At 36.4% G+C, this 21,352-nt stretch overlaps 1 protein-coding gene across 7 annotated transcripts in view; it reads left to right on the top strand.

Moving 5' to 3' along the window:
• spire1a (spire-type actin nucleation factor 1a) overlaps positions 1 to 15,002 on the top strand; it is a 55,783-nt gene extending 40,781 nt beyond the window's left edge. For 3 of the 7 annotated variants that reach the window (XM_067412064.1, XM_067412063.1, XM_067412068.1), the window contains 10 exons: positions 4,983 to 5,030; positions 6,672 to 6,841; positions 6,969 to 7,062; positions 7,182 to 7,324; positions 8,675 to 8,701; positions 10,636 to 10,773; positions 10,941 to 11,011; positions 11,110 to 11,137; positions 13,002 to 13,156; positions 13,251 to 15,002. In XM_067412064.1, the coding sequence (XP_067268165.1) occupies positions 4,983 to 5,030; positions 6,672 to 6,841; positions 6,969 to 7,062; positions 7,182 to 7,324; positions 8,675 to 8,701; positions 10,636 to 10,773; positions 10,941 to 11,011; positions 11,110 to 11,137; positions 13,002 to 13,156; positions 13,251 to 13,500 (1,124 nt within the window). In that variant the 3' untranslated portion in view covers positions 13,501 to 15,002. The remainder of the gene's footprint in view (positions 1 to 4,982; positions 5,031 to 6,671; positions 6,842 to 6,968; positions 7,063 to 7,181; positions 7,325 to 8,674; positions 8,702 to 10,635; positions 10,774 to 10,940; positions 11,012 to 11,109; positions 11,138 to 13,001; positions 13,157 to 13,250) is intronic. The other 4 variants (XM_067412067.1, XM_067412066.1, XM_067412065.1 and 1 more) reach the window with 3 other exon arrangements.
• The last annotated feature ends 6,350 nt before the right edge of the window (positions 15,003 to 21,352 follow it).

Genomic DNA, 21,352 nt, shown 5'->3' with positions numbered 1-21,352 from the left:
TAGATTTCTCTGATCTACATGTGCATTTTTTAAGTAGTTTTAAGGCAAACATTTGGACAATTTTTGGACAAGTTTAGCTACTTGTGTCTTATGAAGTGTCGTGCTGGAATTCGCACTCAGCAGCTTCCGTGAAAATAAAGACCACCTAGTTTGATTTGACTAGTCATCTCAAATATTTTAACATTGACGACCGGTGACAGACCGCTGACAGCTCAGATGACGATTGGTTATCTTGGTGCTGTGCAATATCCTTGCAGCACTAGACTGAATACTATATTAGGTAATTATTTAACAACCTTCATCATCAACAAAATGTCAGGTGACCTACATAAGTCTGGGGGCAGGGCAAGTGCATTAAATGCGTTAAATTAACACGTTATTTTTTCACGTGATTAATTAATCTAAGCATTAAATTGACAGCCCTAATATATATATATATATAACGCCCCTGGCAAAATGTGGTTTTGGACGATAATAAATCCTTATCATTTTTTTGGTTCAAATACATTACAGTAACTTGACATTATCATTGAAGACCAGCAATAATAATTTTCATTTTGATTACATAATAATGGAAATATATAAATGTTTAGAATACAATGAACCAATTAGAACCCAGTTTAGGTCAGATAGCTGCTAATGGTGGATATTTTGATGAATCGAAAATTTATGTTTATTTATAAACTATATATATAATAAAATGTTTTCGTAGTTTGTGTTGTCCCTTATCGGTGCAAAATTATCACAAATTAAAAAGGATTCATGCCAATATTGTCCAAAACCCATAAAATATATATATATATATAAAATACATTAAAGATATTCAAATGTAGGCACAATTCACAAAAGATTTAATTATAATCGAGAGGTTTTTAAGGTCGTGGGAAACATTTTAATCAAGTGTGTCCACATTTTTGACTGCTAGTGTTCATCATCTTGTCCCCATGTTTATCATTCTGTGCACAAATATTTTTCCAAATGCATTCTATTCATATTCAATATACATTGTTAATTTTAAATAGAATGTAGCTAGGTTTGAGTGTAAATACAATGCTGTGTTAGTTAACCTAAATATTAAATATATCAGTCATGTGATGCGAGGTGAGTACTGTATGTGTGTCGATGTGATAGAGATTGACCTCAGGTCATGACAGACAGCAGTACAGATGTGTGACAGTGTGTCATTCTCATGCATGGCTGCCTTTGTTACACTGAACCATTTGTGTTCACTAACAGTGTCTCTAGTACAGCCCTGTGTCTCTAACTGTGTGCTGCCCATTTTATTTACAGCTGTAAATCACTAATATTCCTCACCTCGGATTGATACTGGATGTTTTTTTTTTAAGTATTTATTCAGATTAATACATTAGATTCATGTACCATACTGTACATCAGCTCCATTGATGTTCACAAGGTTATAGAGAGGGTACAGTGTATTTGCCCTGAGATTTGGTCTCATGGTGGTATTTAGGATTCAACAGTTACAGATTGTAAGGTTTTAAGTTGAATGTGTGCATATACATAAAGACCTTTAGACTCTTTGTGTGAATGATTGTACTGTTACACAAGCATGAATATGGCGTTCATTATATCGGACTGATCCATGTTGGATAAATATCTCAGATTTAAGTTGCTTGCAACAGACATAATGAAGCCTTAAGTTCGCATGAATGTATTTTCAGTTTGTGTGGTGAAAAGAGTGTTGTTTTCTCCATCGGCCTAAAGAGACAAAGTTCCTTGTCTACAGTCTATAAACCTTTAAAACTTAAATGAGATTATCATAAATATCTGATTATGTTATGTAAATAGTTTGACTGTACTTCAGCATTTTAAGCTATTTAGTGGTTGCAAAATTGTGAGAATAAAAATGTTTCTTGATCTTAAAATAGTTTAAAAAGTTGATTGGATGCCGTTGGTGGTGTGAATGTACTATACATTATATGTTGTCAGAAAGCTTCACCCGTTTCGTAATGTGAATCATAGTTTTGTCACCTGTATAGTGGTTGTCTGGAATGAAATGTAAAAAATAACATGTATTCTTTCTTGATCCTAAAAGAAATTACATGTTGTTTGGTTGCTCAGTTGTAGAATTGTGTTTCTGTTTATTAATGGATTTACAGAACAGCATCCTTTATATCTGACATTGAATGCATTTACATTTAATGCCTTGTTTTAACCCATGGCTTTATTTATCTTCTCCTCCCTCTCTTTTCATCCATAACCTCTGCCTCTCTCACAGTACGCCCACTTAGCATGTCTGTCAGTTTTGACTCATCAGGTAAAGACTTGACTGTGGCTTTACCGTTGTCAGCTCACTGACCCTCCAGCTTCTGTGGTTGTGCCTCCTTACCCTCATGTCACGCTCCTCTGGTGGTGGGGTTGTGGCATTGAACCTTGTAGTCTTCAGAAGAGGACAAGGCAGTGCATCCAGTCTAAAGGAAATCCTTTTTACATTATCAGGATTGCGAGACGGTTTAGACAGGATCGGATTCTGGAAAGGCTGGAATACACTACACAACTTTTGCCCCTATTTGCAGTCTGGACAAGTTGATAGTTGAGTCAGTCTACAGATTTTGGTCAGGTTGAGACACAGACTCAGATTTTTTAGCTTCAGACTTTGATTCCATTCAGTCTGAGATGATATCAGATATGTTCAGAGGTGATTTTAGAACACATATTGTTTCAGAATGACTTTCATGAAAGTCTGGAAGCGTGTGATCCTCAGTCATTTACACCATGTCTACACCGGACGCGATAGCTTGAGGGTGTCTACACTAGATGCGACCATTGCAAATCCATTTGTTCTTCATGTCAGAAGTAGCGCGTGCTCTTGAATTATATGAGAAATGGAGCAGGGCATCAGTTTACCGAATTTATCGCGTCGCGCCGCATCCAGTGTAGACAGCATCACTGATTATAATGGGTTCTATTTGCTTTTGTCACATCGTGTTGTGCCGTCTGTATCTGGTGTAGACACGGAGTTAGTGTATGATGCACAGTCTTTCTCTGTAACCGTTCACAAAGTTGTCAAGTGTATGATTCCTATAGTTCGGATTTTAAAAAGTCATGTAGTTTATTCCAGTTACATGGTAACTTACCATAAAAAATATCTATGTTATCAGTTATTCCAATTTTAGCTCAGGTTTTTAAAGGTTTATTCTGAAACTTCTGGCTAACCAAGTAAGACACATTCAAACAAATGAAACCCAGATTTAGAGAAATCCATTAAATTGTGGACCAGGTTTGTAGCCATCTTTAATACATTTGGTGATCGTTGTTAAGATTGACTTGGATACTCATTGCTGTGGCCTGTCAATGGAGAGTAACTCTCATTTCCTGGTTCTAATTATAATTCTTAATGACCAGATGATATGTTTAACTATGAATAGACTTTGGTCATAGTATAGACCATATTTAATTTGACTCCAATGAAAATGAGGCATACATAGATATACAGTATATAGTCAGTTTAATATGTTATATTGATTTTACCTGATTATCAATCAAACGTGTAAATTGTTGCATGAAATTGAATGTGACAATTTACAGAAATTAATATTTGTTTCGTTTAATTAATAATTATGGTAGTATCAATTTGGCAGCGTTTTTTTTCCCTAGAAAGTAACAACCAAATGCACAAAAATATGCATAAAACTACAGTCAGATTAGTTTTTTTAGTTCTTGCTGTTAAAACAGTGGAATAAAATAATTTGTGAAAGTTTAAAAACAATTGCGTTACATTCATTTAATTCATAGTACAGTGTCAGTACATTCATTTTGAAAGCTATAAAAATATGTTTTCAAAATCTTTCTATGGACACTCTGAGCTCCCCTTTGTATCCCCCGGGGTGTAAAAACCTTGATTCAAGGAGCGTTCACACTAGTTATGTTTCCATCCAAAATTGCAAATTAAACTTTTTTTCTTTTTCTTTCTTTTTTTTTTTTTTGGAAGAATTGTCGGACTGTCGCATAAAACAAACATTGTCATGTTATCTTGCATTCAGAGGTGGATACCTGATGTTTGGGAACACAATTGTGTGAAACTGTTCTGGCTGGTAATTAGACCAAATTATTTTGATGACAGACTTTGGCTCAGGTATTTCAGAATATTGACAATATAATGGTGTGCAATGAGATTAGTTCGCTGGTTATTCCAGTTATCCAAGCACATGATCTGTTGAGGCAGTCACGTGATTTTTCTTTTTCTTTTTCTTTTTCTTTTTCTTTTTGCACATCCATGAATTTTAGGTAAATGTGTTTCCATTATAGTTGTCAGATTTTTTGTTACAGAAAAAAAAAATCCACCTCAACTGAGCACTAATGTTTTTTATGCGGATTTAGAGATTTTATGTGTATCTTGTTGTTTCCATTGTGTGTTTTTTTTTTTTTTTAATGCATATAAAAATACATGGATGGAAACATAGCTACTGACAGCATTTTGCAGCAACATAATTCATTTCCAATGAGAGTTGGCAATTTCTGACAACATGAGTAACGGCAATCTCAACTTTTATGCAAATGGAAGCAATGCAGAGTTGATTACTCTCTGTGTTAAATGAACAAAGCCCATTAAGCGGGCTGTATTTCTTTCCTTCGCAGCCTTGTTTTCATTTGCGTTATATAAAACAATCCATATGCACGAAGGTCTATAGTTTTTAATCTAAAACAGTTGCTCCTAGCCTCCAATATGGCTGTTTGCACTGGACTTTCCTCTATAATTCCTCCCTCTGCTGTAGTGCACAGTTCTTTCCACCTCCATATCCCACTAATCCTCTGTCATGTATGGCTGCTGCTTCTGTGTGGCTACACTGTGTTTGTGCTTCGTTGTGCTGATGTTACAGTCACAAGTGAGCCTCAGAGCTGCTGATTGGTTAACCAAAGTGTGGTTTACACTTATGTATTAGCTTACTGTGTGAAAGTCTGGTGCAGAAAGACCTGTTTTGTGCTTTTGGGATCATATTGAAAAATATGTTCCTTTTTAGGCGCAGGCAAAAGTATGAGCACCCCACAGGACTTGTTCCGAAGCTCAGGTAAAGTATTCCTGACGCAAACATGACTGTCACATCGCCTCTGAGCCCAGTGTGAGAGAAATGCCTGGGTTCTGAGAGCTTGTGTATGAATGAAACACAGATCTCACAGAATTCATTTCTGAATGAGGATTAGTCTAGTTTAAGAGGGGTTATGTAACTGAGTCCGCAGGCATCAATATTTAATATGCTGCAATGTTTATTTTTATACTCTGTCCATATAAAAAAATCTCTGTTCTAGAAATATCTCACTTGAGCCTCAAATGACAAGAAATATTGACGGATGGATTTTTATTTTTAACGTTGTATATTTGTTTTCTTAATATAGAATTAATAAGCATCTTAGCTGTAGTATTGGGCTTTGTTATCTTTGGTAATCTGACTCTATGCTTTTTGTTGTGTGAGGGTCCCATACATTGTATGTAATTTAAGTCTGTATGAGACCATCTAGTGTTTGGTGTCAGAGATTTCCACTTCTATTCAAAAGTTTGGAGTTTGGGGTTTTTATATTATCTTTAGATGAAATGAGTACTTTTATTCAGTAAGGATGCTTTAAGTTGATCAAAAGTCACAGTAAGAACATAATGTTACGAAAGATTTGTATTTAAAATAAATGCTGTTCTTTTGAACTTTCTATTCATCAAAGAATCCTGAAAAAGAATTGTATCAAGGTTTCTTGAAAAATATTAAGCAGCGCAACTTTTTAAAAAAATTATTTAGCACCAAATCAGCATATTAAAATGATGGCTTTGCCATCACAGGAATAAATTACATTTTAAAATATATATATTCAAATAGAAAACAGTTATTTTTAAATTGTAATAATATTTCACAATATCACTGTTTTACTGTAGGAAATTAATGCAAACTTTGCAAGCATAAGTCCTTTGAGGACTTCTTTTAAGGTGTTAAATCAGTCACACTGATTTAATTGTCTTCTATTTGGCTTGATTTTGTGAATGGCAGTATTTTAATTTGCTATGGACATCAATGCAATATAATTTTATCACTATATTCTACTGTTCATAATCTTTCACCTGCATACCACGTAGGCCATCTGTTGCTGAGTTTGTTGTTGGTGTTTTTTTACAATTCAGAGCACAGATATATGATTTGAAATCCAACTAAAATGAGATTTTTTGGAGTCTAAATTGTCAGATTGGATTTGAGACATGTATTGTATTACTAGATGTGTCTGAATGCACTGATTTTCCCTTATAGTGAAATATGTGGCATTCGCTATGTAGTCAAAGAGTGAACAAGTTAGTGAACTGCTTCTTTCACAGCATATCCATGAATGTGTAAATACAGTAACTCATGCAACTTATGAGATCAACAACACAGCGAGATGCAATGATGATCAAAATTTCCAGTTTTCCTTCCTCACTTTCCACTCTGACTGTTTGGAAACTTCTCAACTGTTTCTTAGCATTATGCTGATGCTTAAGACATTACTGTGGCAACCAGACAGATCCGGTTTCAGTGCAAATGATTTCAATGCAAACTGTTAGCACTCAAGATCAGATTCAATACATTTTTTTTTTTTGTTGGGTGCTGTGTAAACAGCCTAGTTTTTCCTAATGTTCCAGCCATTGCTGTTCTGATTGGTGTCTGATTATGTCCACAATGTCCACCCACATACAGACATCCCTGACGGACCCCGAAAGTTGGCCGTCAGCACACTATCCCTGGCCAATGGCACGTCGCCAGCTCGGAGCCCCGTTAACGGTGTAGCCGGAGGTCAGCCGCTGTCCCAGAGGAAGAGGTTGCTCAAAGCACCTACGCTGGCTGAGCTTGACAGCTCAGACTCTGATGTGAGTGTGTTTTATATTTTCTCTATTGCAAGAAATCTGCCAAAATGTTGAACCAGACTTCTAGGCCAATCCCATAGGAGTCAATCTGAGCTTTATTGTTAGCAATAGCCTCTTTTTCTTACTCCAGGAGGACCAAAACACTCGGAAATCTGACAGCAGCTCCAGCATATCCACCTCACTGGTTGAAGACACATCTCCAGAGTCTGTCATGGGCAAAAAGAGTAAGAACCATCATGAAATATCCAGATCTTTGTATTTGCAGTCCATCAAAAACATGTCATTGACTTGCTGGTGGTTCTTCAATTCAATCTATTTTGCCCTCCATTTTGTCTTTTCCCAGTTCCCCCACAGTTCCTGCCTATATCTTCCACTCCTCAACCTGACAAACGCATCGCTCCGCAGAGGAGGCACTCCATAGAGAAAGAAGCTCCCACCAACGTACGATCTTTCCTGCCTCCGTCTCGCCAGAACTCTAAATCTCTGGTAACTGCAACAAAGTCTTCCTTTAGCTCCATGTTTTTGACATGCTTCTGCCTACAAAGTTGTTTTTCCTTGTTGAGGGGATCCCAGGACAGTAAATGAGAGTAATTTAGTGTAGAGCAGTCAGTTGGCTGCAGGCTGTGGTCACACTTAACTCTCCTGAGTCTTGTGAAAGTATAATTAGATTCTCAGGATTCTGTCCGGTGCCACAGCATTGCAGGTCCTGAGTGTGGAGAGAGAGAGAGTTAAAGGAGAACTTGTGCTTTCATTTTCAATTCAGAAGCCCAATTAAAGACTAATCTATGCCATGCAGCTGCTTAGGGGGTTTGGGTGTATTGTTAGGGCACAGACTGCCCTAGTTCTCATCTCATTCACACACTGAAAGCTGCTACGCTGATGATTCACGTGCCAGAAGGGAAAGATCTTCAGTGAATAATGACTTGCACTACTACATAAAAAAACTTTGAACAGTAGTGCATTATATAATATATGCACCTTGATATATTCCTTACATGAAGCTTAATTTATGAAGAACGGACAGCTTCAGATTTAGTCATGCTGACTGTAACTCATCAGAGCTGATTGCGAAACCTCTGAGGTCTTTGAACAGTTGTAAATTTGACAATCACATACCTTTTACAGTAAAATGATTCTTAAAACCTTTTAGATAGTGAGCGATACTGTAGTTTTATTGCAGTATACTAGATAGAGAGCTGTAACTGCTCTGCTTTCCTTTTCTGCCTTACACTGAAGCTGTCTTCGGACAATAAGGTAAAGCACACATCTTCCTCATTCTCATGCCCACATGATGTTATGTTGGAGGAGTCATTTCATCACTATTTCACCTGCAATGAGATGGCTTTATCAGTGTTTCAGCAGGGCGGTTGCTTCATGTGTGCATGTTGCACAATGTTGCATGGCCAGTAGGGAATGCTGCAGAAGGAAATGGCCTGACACTAAAATCACTTCAGTTACCCGTTATCAGGATTATTTTATGATCATAACGGAAGACAGCATTGCTCAACAAAATCCTCCTTTTGAATAATGCTCAAGTTATGTGCATCATTCAAAGAGTGTTAGATTTAGATAAGTAAGATTTAAATAAAAAGGTGAAGTAAGGGATAAGGGAGAGAGCCGTAGTCATATTATTATATTATAGTATATTATATTATAAATCAAAAATATGATTAAAGATGTCCAGTGTGCTATTAAAATAGTTTAGTCTTTGCTTTTTCTTATACTGGCTTAGTGTTTCTTAGACTCTGTCCATGTAAAATATTAACAAAAATATTAACTATAACAGTTAGTTTCCAATAAAAACCAAATAAAAGCCATGTTGTTTCCTTTGGTCAGGCTCACGCATTAGGCAGCGGTCGTATGGTATGTGCCATCAAATTACATATTACTGATACCACACTATCACTGGGTGACAAGGGGCATAAAAGCCAATATGAGTCTATTTTGTAGTTTACAAGACACAATTTGTCTTGTCTAATGGTAGATTGAAAGTAAGATACATAGAGACGTATATTGGCTTTTATGTGTGCTAGAATCAGTGTGCCTTATTGGGTAAGAACTACAAACCCGATTCCAAAAAAGTTTTGGAATAAATTGTGAATAAAAAAGGAATGCAATAATTTACAAATCTCATAAACTTATATTTTATTCACAATAGAATATAGATAACATATCAAATGTTGAAAGTGAGACATTTTGAAATGTCATGCCAAATATTGGCTCATTTTGGATTTCATGAGAGCTACACATTACAAATGTTGGGACAGGTAGCAATTGGAGGCCGGAAAAGTTAAATGTACATTTAAGGAACAGCTGGAGGACCAATTTGCAACTTATTAGGTCAACTGACAACATGATTGTGTATAAAAAGAGCCTCTTAGAGTGGCATTGTGTCTCTCAGAAGTCAAGATGGGCAGAGGATCACCAATTCCCCCAATGCTGCGGCGAAAAATTAAGGAGCAATATCAGAAAGGAGTTTCCAAATTCCAAAGGTTTGAAGTTATCATCATCTACAGTGCATAATATCATCCAAAGATTCAGAGAATCTGGAACAATCTCTGTGCGGTCTCTATAGGACTAAACGTGATCCAGAAGCGCAAGTGTTGTCTCTGGGCCAAGGCTCATTTAAAATGGACTGTGGCAAAGTGGAAAACTGTTCTGTGGTCAGACAAATCAAAATTTAAAGTTCTTTTTGGAAAACTGGGACGCCATGTCATCTGGACTAAAGAGGACAAGGACAACCCAAGTTGTTATCAGTGCTCAGTTCAGAAGCCTGCATCTCTGATGGTATGGGGTTGCATGAGTGCGTGTGGCATGGGCAGCTTACACATCTGGAAAGGCACCATCAATGCTGAAAGGTATATCCAAGTTCTAGAACAACATATGCTCTCATCCAGACGTCGTCTCTTTCAGGGAAGTCCTTGCATTTTCCAACATGACAATGCCAGACCACATACTGCATCAGTTACAACATCATGGCTGCGTAGAAGAAGGATCCGGGTACTGAAATGGTCAGCCTGCAGTCCAGATCTTTCACACATAGAAAACATTTGTTGCATCATAAAGAGGAGGATGTGACAAAGAAGACCTAAGACAGTTGAGCAACTAGAAGCCTGTATTAGACAAGAATGGGACAACATTCCTATTCCTAAACTTGAGCAACTTGTCTCCTCAGTCCCCAGATGTTTGTAGACTGTTATAAAAAGAAGAGGGGATGCCACACAGTGGTAAACGTGGCCTTGTCCCAACTTTTTGAGATGTGTTGATGCCATGAAATTTAAAATCAACTTATTTTTCCCTTAAAATTATACAATTTCTCAGTTTAAACATTTGATATGTCATCTATGTTGTACTCTGAATAAAATATTGAAATTTGAAACTTCCACATCATTGCATTCTGTTTTTATTCACAATTTGTACAGTGTCCCAACTTTTTTGGAATCGGGTTTGTAGTCCTGGGGCGCTCTACATTATTTTTTGCATACCTTTTTCTTTCTTTTTTTTTTTTTTTTACAAATTTGCATACAAGGCTTGACCTATAGAGGTGAATCTTGCATAGCAACAAACAGAGAGTTTAACATTTCACATTATTGAATTAAATGTTTTGCTATGCCTCCATCGCCATTGTGTTGTGGGTTTTGTTTCGTGTCATATTTGGCAGAGGGTGTAATCATGCAGAGTCGTGATCTAGCATGTTATAATTTTTCCATTCCTCATTCTTGGGTGTGACAGCATGGCATGTTTAAATATGCAACGTATCCTTCAGCATGTTTGTGAAAGTGATGTGTTTGTTTCAGGAGGAGTTCTGCTACCCTGTCGAGTGCCTGACTTTGACCGTCGAGGAGGTGATGCATATCAGACAGGTTCTCGTTAAAGCAGAGCTGGAGAAATTCCAGCAGTATAAAGAGGTTTATAATGCACTGAAGAAAGGAAAGGTAAATTTTCAATACACTTTTACATTCACTACCCACTGTTGATGTATACATTAGCCCAAGCTTATCTTTTGAAATACTGTCCTTTTTTGGAGCACATCTACTGTATGATGCTAAAAAATGCTGGGAGCTCGCTACAATAAGTTTAATTGTGCAACCTATTCCGTTAGCTTTGTTTCTCATGTCGGACGAAGAAATTCTCGTTCTTCACCTGGTCTTACACCTGCCAGTTCTGTAAGAGGTGGGTGGAGCTTTTCATTTTGAACTTTAAATAAAGAAAACAGTGTAGCGATGTACAGTGAAATCATGGTTCTTCTATTTTTTTTTTCTTTTTCACAGGCCTGTTTGTTCGCAGTGTTGTAAGAAGGTAAATGTAACATCTTTAACTCATTGCTACTTTTGCATTAATATAAGGTTGTTGTTTTTTGTTTTTTTTAAGGGGGTTATGGTTTTTTGCGCATTTTCAACTTTCTTTTGCGTGTAATATTGCTGTTTGAGCATGAAAAACATCTGCAAAGTTACAATGTCCACTCCAAAGAGAGTTATTGTCTATATCAGTAAGCACTGTTTCTGAGGTCCCTAAAATGCCGCTATTGTAGTCTTGAGTTTTCATTCAGGAATGAACATGTCCCAGTATTCCTCATTTAAATAATTCCCATCCAAACCATATGTAAAAGAAAAGGGTGTGAGGTATGGTCTAGTTGTGTTAGTAGTGTGTAAAAATTCAGTTATGCTAAGGGCCGTGACATTTCCGAAACTCACTTGAAGCAGTTGACCTATCAGAACACACTGACCAATCAGAGAGGTTTGTTTTTCAGAAGGTGGGGCTTAATAGAGACAGGAACTTAAAAGGTTAGATCACCCAAAAATGAAAATACTTTGTTCATCTTTGGAACACATATTACGATATTTTTGAGCTGTCTGACTCCTCTATAGACAGCAATTTAACTACCACTTTCAAGGTCCAGAAAGGTACTAAATACATCATTTAAAATAGTCAACATGACTACAGTGAAGCGACGAGAATACTTTTTGTGCGCAAAAACAAAAAAATACCAACTTTATTCTGTGTCATTCTCCTACACTGTTTATTTCACTGACACGCTGGCTCAGTATTGGCCGACGCTGTTCACATGAGAAGCACAACGCATGCATGTGATGCTGACGCAGGAGCCGGCCAATATTGAATCGGCGTTCTGACGGAGAACCCGGAAGCACTGCACTGTGTTTACAGTGTAAATGGTGTAGGAGACTGACGTGGAAGAGAAGAAATTGTTGAATAAAGTCATTATTTTTGTGTTGTTTTTGTGCACAAAAGTATTCTCGTTGCTTCATAAAATTAAGGTTGAACCACTATAGTCCCGTTGACTATTTTAACGATGTCTTTAGTACCTTTCTGGACTTTGATAGTGGTGGTTAAATTGCTGTCTATGAAGGGAACAGAAAGCTCTCGGATTTCTGTAAAATATCTTAATTTGTGTTCCGAAGATGAATGGTCTTACGGGTTTGGCACGACACAAGGGTGAGTAATTAATGAAAGAATTTTTATTTTTTGTTGAACTAACCCTTTAACAAAGCGTTACTAACAGACTGAGAAGATAGGTGCTGCACAATGTAAAATATGTAAAAAATAATTTATGTATGAAAACCTATTTTAGTAACCCCCCCCCAATTATTCAAAATAACTGTTTTCTATATTAAAGGTACTCTAAGTGATCCTGGGTGGAGTAACTTCCTGTTGTCGTTCGAAGTGTTGTCAAACAAAACAGAGGCTAGCTACACCCTCCCTCCTCCTCCTCCTCCCCCTCCCCTCCGTGCTTCCTGAAACAGCCCTGATTGCGCATTTAAAATAATATTCAGCAGCCATTACTCTAGTTTTCAGTGCCACATGATCCTTTAGAAATAATTCAGTCATTAATATGCTAATTTGGTGCTTAATAAACATTTCTTCTTATTATAAATGTTGAAAACAGTTGTTTTGTGCTGCTTAATATTTTTGTGGAAACCGTGTTAAAAAAAATTCTGTATATTTTGATAAATGGAATATTCAAAAGAACAGCATTTATTTGAAATCTAAATCTTTTGTAACATTCTAGATGTTTTACTGTCATTTTTGATCAATTTAATGCATCCTTACTTAATAAAGGTATTAATCTGACTGACCCCAAACTTTTGAACGGTAGTATGCATTTCTCAAATTGCTAATGACCTCATATCCTCATCCATTTCAGATGAAGTTGCCCTCCAAGCCCCATGCCAGCCTGCCCATCTCTTCTCTGGGCCCCAGCATCCTGCCCAAAAAGGAGTCTGGAGCATCAGCCCCGGCAGAGAAGACCTCCTCCACATCCAGCCACAAGCGCCACAGCCTTCAGCGTTCCATGTCCAGGTGAGCTTCAGAAATTATGAGGGGGGGGGTTCGTATCATCAGTACCATAGTAAGGGCTTCCATTAAGATTATTTCTTGTCCCAATCTCTCTCAGATCATCAAAGCACGGTGAGCGTTCGACCTCCAAAGATGAGCTGGAGCTTCCCGAGCAGTTCACAGAAGACTGGAGCACCATGGAGGTCTGTGTGGACTGCAAGAAGTTCATCAATGACATCATCAGCAACAGCAGGCGTAACCTGACCACCAAACGTGCCCGTCTGCACCGCAGAACCCATTCCGTCTACATGTCAAACACCAGTTCTTCCAACTTCAAACCATCTGAACGGACTATCAAAGAGGTTTAGGATGGGATTTTTTAGGATATCAAAACGTTCCTGTTTATACCATTCTCACCCGTTGTGATCGTGCCAGACAGAAATAAGCTTGCTATGTTAAAGGCGCTTTGTTACGTATGACAGTACGGCCGCTTTTGTTAGCTTTGTAACGTACCTTCGATACCTCTTCTTTTCCATTTAAAAAGTGCCAGAGGTGAAGGAATAAAGCCGTCCCTCTTCCAGCATGAGCCCTTAAGCACCAGCCTTCTCAGGAAATGGTTAGTTTCTGTGATTAAAGCTTTGGAATGTAGTTTAACACACTTTAAACTTATTTTGACCAGCTTTTCTCAAAAACAGATGAATCAACACTGAATGAAATGAAAATGACAGTGTGAAAAAGAAAACGCAAGGCTGCTTTGATTACTGAAAGGAACAAGGCCTGAATGTACATTTTTCAGTATAGTAAAGAAACATGGAGTTTGTAAATAGTAGCTGAATGATCAGCCTAAATGTTATAGATGTAAATAGGCATCCAAACTGACTTATTTTCCCCTTTTAGGAAGAACTAGTCGACCAAGAGACTGTAGATGAACTCAGCCTCCACAACAATTCAAGATCAAGTCTTACCAAATGTTTTTCTTATTGTTCGTTAAAATTGCTGCTGTAATAGTGACATGGTCCAACTGAATGGCGTTTTAGATAATTATTACAGAGAGTACTTACAGATATATATATATTTTTCCTGTCTGATGGCAGTTTTTTTGAGCTTTTAGTCAAAGACGAGGGTAAAGATGTTTTTTTTTTTTTTAGAGCGGATGCTAAAAGCTGTAGTGTTTCTTAAAGGAGTGATCGGCTGTGCCAAACAAATCTCCACAATCTGAGCAATACGTGTCTTGGACCTGATGTACATAGTCAATAACATTTACCGGAGATGGTGACGGCCCGAAAGGGGGAAAACCAATACTCTCTTTTAAATAGGAAGTGACTTTTGTAGGATATGTTGTTTATGTACATGCTGTATATCCGAATCTCATCTGATCCACTGATCTATTAAAATAGGCCATATAAGTTATGATTTATATTATTAATAATGATTTTTATTTTTAAGTGTCAAATTTTGCTTTCTTTTCATGTTCATTTTGGACATCTAAAAATATTTTGTAATTTTTCAACTCCACATTTATTTTGATGTCTTAAAAACTTTGTACATTAAGTAAGTTATGTTATACTATATTATTAATTACCCATTTTGTGCAATGAAAGACCCCAGGAGTCTTTAACATCTCGTAATATGAAGGTACTTAAGTCATGTCAGGTTTTTTGGAAAGATTTTTTTTTGTTTTTCCTTAATTAATAAAACACACGCACACTTATAAATACACATGCACTGCAATGGTATACAGGCCTGTAGACTTGTACTTCTGTTTTGTGCAAAACTGACTGTATTGCCTTCCTCTAAACTAAAGAATGATTGGTATGCATGATGAAATCTATGATTTTTAAAAAAACAAAAAATAAGAACAGAATTGCCAATAAATAAAGCATTTGAAATATGAACATTTGAAATTGCATTTGATATAACACATTCATCATTAAACTGGCATTGGTGTGTCAATGAATCATTTTATCTCTCATTTGAGAGAGAACATTACTAGGATCTAAAACCGTAATGGAGGATGTATTTAATTATGCCGGAGTTTTAAAGGGATACATTATTTAAAATGTACTCAAGCCTCAGAATAATGCATACTTTTCCACATAGTCTTTTCTGAATACCTGAATATGGAGCATTTAATAACTCATCTGTTTTTTTTTTATAGAAACATTTGACTGCATGACTATGGAGGACTAAACCTGCAGATATTAAAAATGAATAAATGAATAAATAAATGAAAGAATAAATAAATAAATAAATAGATAAATTAATAAATAGATAAATAGGTAAATAAATGTGATAATAGGAAAATAAATAATAATAGGAGAATAAACCAATAAATATGATTATTTTTTAATAAAATTCATTTTTCCCCTTAATTTATTATTTTTCTGCATTTATGATTTAATTATTTCTAATTCTATTTATTTATTATTTTATTTATTTTTCCATTTATTTTATATTTACTTATTTTATGCATTCATTTATTTTTATATTTATTTATTCCAATATATTTTTTTTTTCAAGATTAATTTATTGTAACATTTATTTATTTCAACTTTTTAAATTTATTTTCGTATTTATTTTTACATTTCTTTGTCTTGTATGATAATTAGGTGGGTTGGTCTTGCTCATAGGGCTTGCTTACCATTGGTTCATCATTGATTGAAGCTCTCGCTCGATTACTCTGGCTTTGTAGTGACAGCTCTTGCGTGTGTATCAGTTTATGTTCGCGACAACAAGGGTGACACCATTGCGTTCGTTTGACTTCTCTTACTTCTGGCTGAGAGGGAACTAATGCTAGTCGCTAGCCGTAATCCTATAGCTGTAACGGTAACTTATATTAGATTAAGCGGTCGGAGTGTATGCGCTGCACTTTATGATTTACACCCTCCACCTTAAGACGAGAAGCACCTGAGGCACTGGCTGAAGGCGCTAAACTTGAAGTGCCCACCCAAGCGCCCGTATGTGTTTTCGTAGCATTTCATGGACGGGAAGCTGACTGACCAACACCCTTACCCGAGAAATGTGTCGGCTATGATGCTCCAGTAAAGAAGTCACGGCGGCTGATGAACAGGTTGTCAGATTCAGGTAAGCTAAGTTTGCTAGCCATGTGCTTGTTAACCTAATGCTAGATTTGTGAAGTCCCTTCTATGAATTTTAAATCAGTATTATTCACAAAACACAATGAATCTTGCACTATTACCATTGCCACCAATATATTTAATATTTACGATAGTACAGTGGTACCTATTTACTGTAGTATTATAGTACATTAGTCTTACAGTAGCTTACATTATTCCTGTAAATTACAGAGATTGCATATGATTGCAGGCAATCTAGCTACATCTCTCATATTGATATTGACTTAAGTATTAACACTAGAGTTAGAGATTGTGTATAAACTCATTTTTAATGCGTCTCTCACACTTTTCTGTTCAAGTATGAGTGCCATCATATATTCTCATGATGTACTATTACTAATGTAAACATTTTTATGGTTGTATATTCTTCCACAGATGCATCGATGAGCGTCAGTGATCAACTGTGAAGATGATCACATCCACATGCCCTGAACTGTGATGCAGAAACACATCAGGAGGATCCATCTGTCTCTGACCACAACTACACTTCAAAATCACATCTCAATCTGAAGCCACCTACATCTGAGATGAGAACACAATGCGTTGAGCCGGCGCCATTGTACACCATCAATTGCACCATCTTTGTCAGCACACAGGGTTGACATTGGATGCATTTCATTCAGTTGCCGTGCACCTTACCAACACATACACCAACAGCTTCCAGCTACACAGTTGGGATCAGCTCCTGATGACTGATGAAGCTGTCTTAATTTATTGCAGGGTTATCTTGCTGAAAGGTTTGGTGTTTCAAAACCTGTTGTTGTGGTAAATTCATAACTGCAAATTCAGGGTTCCTGGAATCCCTTCGTCCAGGCGATGAAGTAACAGCAGACAGAGGCTTCATCATTACCGATCTCCTCTATGAAAGGAAGATGAAACTCGTCATTCCAGCATTCACCAAGAGAGACTCTCTGAAGAAGACACCACCGACACTATACGCATCGGCAAGTGGTCATACGACTGAACAACTTCAAAATCCTTTCTTACAACAGTTCCAATTATCCTCACCTCTAAAATTGATAAAATGTAGAGAATTGATCCTGTGTAACCTTCTAAGCAACATGATTTCTGATGTAGAGGATGAATAAGTGATTTGTAGGTGCGGTCCACATCTGTGCTGTGGTTTTGATTTAACTAATCAGTGTAAATAGTGTAGTCATTTTTATAAACCTTTACAATGTGACCAGATGTTACTTATCTGTAAAGTTATTTCTATAAACCTTTGCAATATGATTAGATGTTATCTTTTGTGAAGTTTTGTTTTAATCTTTACAATGTGGCCAGATGTTAGCAGTCAGTAATTTCTTATAAAACCATATAATGTAATCTCTGTAGATTCCCCTTAAAACTTAAAGGAGTGAAGTCTTCTGATTTAAACAGAGTAAGTCATGTCAAGTTTGCAAATTAATTCCATCTTGGTTTATTGCATATGAGAATTAAATGGTCAAATATTGCATGAAGGTCAGTAAAAGTTCTCTAGCTTCCTGATAACAACAAACAACTCTTACAACTGATTTTATGAAACTTATATTAAATGATACATTTTCTAAAATCACAAAGTTATCACTTTTTTTTTACAAAGCTGAATTTAAAATAATTCCAGTCATTTTCAACTACACCCTCTACATGCTGCTCCAACTTCTGACAGTCCCATGGTTTCCTCTGGCTCTTCTTCATATATCTACGCACGTTAACAATGTCGATATGAGACCATCTGATCGTCGTATGAAGTTTTCTCCGTGCTCCAAATTTAAAGCATTAACGGCATTAATGTTATTTCTCATTTTGCTAAAGTTATAGCTAGGTATCAACAATCTTCTAACCTAGGCGTCATCACTCTAGCGTCTGAAGTCGACGGTTCCAGACTCGATGATGATGCTGGGGATCACATAAGTAGCTTTAGCTTCGTGTTTTTATTTCTGGAATATAGTTTAAATATTTCGGCACAAATCGAATAACATTAGGTGAAAAATAACTTGCAACTCTGCAGCTGGTGCCATTTTCTTTGAAAACTCCGATCTCTATCGTTTAGCTGGCCTGATGAGTCTGTGCGTGAGCTCTTAACCAATGATGCACTGAAGCTACAGAAGGACCGCCTTCCTCATTTCCATGTTACACACGGAAAAGTAAAAATAAATGAATCAATAAATAAATAAATCTAAAAATAAATACATGTGGGAATAAATATATCTAAAAATAAATGAATACATATATACATAAATAAATCTAAAAATGAATGTAAAAATAATATATAAATATAAAAATAAATGAAAAATGTATAAACACAGAAAAGAAATTAAGGGGGGGGGGAAATGATTTTTTATTAAAAATGAATCATTAATTTTATCAGGACATTTATTTATTTTCGTATTATCACACTTATTTACCTATTTATCTTTTTATTAATTTATATATTTATTTATTCTTTCATTTATTTATTCATTTATTCATTTTTAATATCTGCAGGTTTGGTCCTCCATACATGACAAACTAGAGGGAGAGTGACAGAATTGCAATTCTCCACTAGAGGGCAGAAAAACATCACTTTCAGAAGCTGACTCTTACTGGATGGGCTAATTTTCATTGGAAAGTGAACCAAAGCTTTACTCACCCTCAAGCCATCCTAGGTCTTTCTTCTTTCTGATGAACACAGAGATATTTTAATAAATATCCTGACGCATCCGAGTTTTTTATGTATGAGTATGAGCTGAAGAAAGTGCTTCCTTCTAACTTACATCTATCCGTCATAAACGTACTCCGGGGGATTAATAAATGCCTTCTGAAGCATATTTAACAGTAAAATATCTAGCTTCCACCAGACCGGTTTCCGTTTTCAACGTAGCCTACAGAAAGTGTAAAACTCCTTCAGTTCAAAAATCTCTTATTTGAGAAATACATGTATAGCCTATATGCCTCAATATGCGTTCTTTTTCTGTCATTTGAGTAACAGCAAAGACTATAGAATAACACAAGTTTCATTCGTATTGTTTTGAATGGGAGAAAGTGTAACGCGCAATATGGCGGAATAAGTCCCACCTTGTAAATAAGAGCCGACTGGTAAAGTCACGCGTCACTTCAGCGGCCGTTAGAATCACCGGTTTCTATAGAAACAGTCAGACGCGCGCCTCCGAAGAGCTTGATCCAGCCTGAAAAATAGTTTTTTTTGTCATGATTCGAGCGTTTAGAAACTAAATTTATGAGCCGGAGATTGCATGATGCCCAGGATGCCCGAGAAGCGTTTCAAAGATGGCCGCCGAGTGAAATTACTTGTCTTAAAGGGACTTTGGTAACAGTATGTACGGTAAAAGCTAGCTAATCATACAGACGTTCGGTTCAGAAACAGTACAATTGACATGTCCAAAATAGGCTATAGTACTGTCTCAAGATTTTACGTTTCATTTTTACAGTCAACCTCTTAAGACTTGTTTCATGAGGCCTCGTTAGTTCATGCCGACTCATTTACAAACAAACACATTCCCAATGAGTTTCAGCGGTTTCAGCTGAAAGAGAGTGGACAGTAAACTGAGATGACAGTGGCAGAACAAGCCTGTCCTGCAGTCTGGTTGTTACTATGACAACAGGTGTCAAGGGCTATCTATGCTTGAGGGGTGTACTTTATATCTAAAAGCTAGGGGCTAAGATAGTGGTGAGTTTTGCGCGAGACCGGCTGTGCTTCCGATTACGCTATCTCTCCCGCGGTCAGACCCCCTTTGTTATGCTCATTATTTAGTTGTTTATTTCTTGTTGAAAACCGTAAATGACAAAGTGCAGTGAAAACTAAGCTGAATCGATCGGTTTTAGGAAAGAACACAAAATAAATCCTTCAGCATTTCAATGGGTCAGACAAAAACAGGCGGAAAAGAAAAGACACGTGTTGCAAAAGAATTAAGGAAAATAATTAAGTGTGAAACCATCAGGAGCCTTTTAGTCTCAGTGCCACCATTTTCCAGAACTGCAACCTACCTGGAGTCTCCATTTCTTTTCCAATATTTTTGTCTGATCTGCTGACCCACTGAGAATTTCACTGTCAAATGATCATGCCTTAACTTCAATTTCTAGTATTGCATAACTTTTCATTGGCATTTAATAATTTGACTTTTCAGTCTGAGTTAAATGTCTTTTTTGGCTCATTTTATCTGTAAAAGAAAACATACCTAATAATTATGCACACCTGAATATAAGGTGTTTTTAACCCATTTTAGCCCACTGGCAACTATAGGTGCCGCAGTGTATGGTTGTCATTTTCCTTTTGTAAATATTTTTCTAGATGTTTTCCATGTTTTATGTCTCCATGACATGCAAGAAAACAACCAAATAAAGGATTTCAAGAACAAAAAAAAGGTATTTTAAAAAGGTACTTCCTTCCTGTGACATGAGGCTGTCAACTTCCAACCCCTACTTCCAGGAAGCATAGCGAAGGCAAACCCTCCCAAAGAAAAGTAATTTTCATGTTAATGTGAAGTATTTTTTGTTGACATATACATATCTGCATAATCATGAGGGTCTCTAGAATCATCCAAACAAAACAAATCTTACAAGAGATCTATAGTTTTTTTGTATACTATAGTTGAAGGTGGGCAAATGACTTGTAAGTACATATATCATGGGGAACTGGGGTATACTGTGTATAATGGGTTAATAAATCAAGGTTATTGGTCTTGTTTAAAACTTTTTGCTTTCATAATATTTTATATTGTTATATAATATAAATTTTTATTTTTTTATTTTTTGTTTGTTTGTTATATATAACCCTGGACTACAAAACAAGTCATAAAGGTAAATTTTTTGCAATTGAGATTTATATATCATTTATAAATCTCATAAACTTATATTTTATTCATAATAGAATATAGATAACATATCAAATGTTGAAAGTGAGACATTTTGAAATGTCATGCCAAATATTGGCTCATTTTGGATTTCATGAGAGCTACACATTCCACAAAAGTTGGGACAGGTAGCAATTAGAGGCCGGAAAAGTTAAATGTACATTTAAGGAACAGCTGGAGGACCAATTTGCAACTTATTAGGTCAATTGGCAACATGATTGTGTATAAAAAGAGCCTCTTAGAGTGGCATTGTG

The sequence above is a fragment of the Chanodichthys erythropterus genome, chromosome 15 (assembly GCF_024489055.1).
Source record: "Chanodichthys erythropterus isolate Z2021 chromosome 15, ASM2448905v1, whole genome shotgun sequence".
Lineage (NCBI taxonomy): Eukaryota > Metazoa > Chordata > Actinopteri > Cypriniformes > Xenocyprididae > Chanodichthys > Chanodichthys erythropterus.
This window is presented reverse-complemented; position numbering and strand designations above follow the sequence as displayed.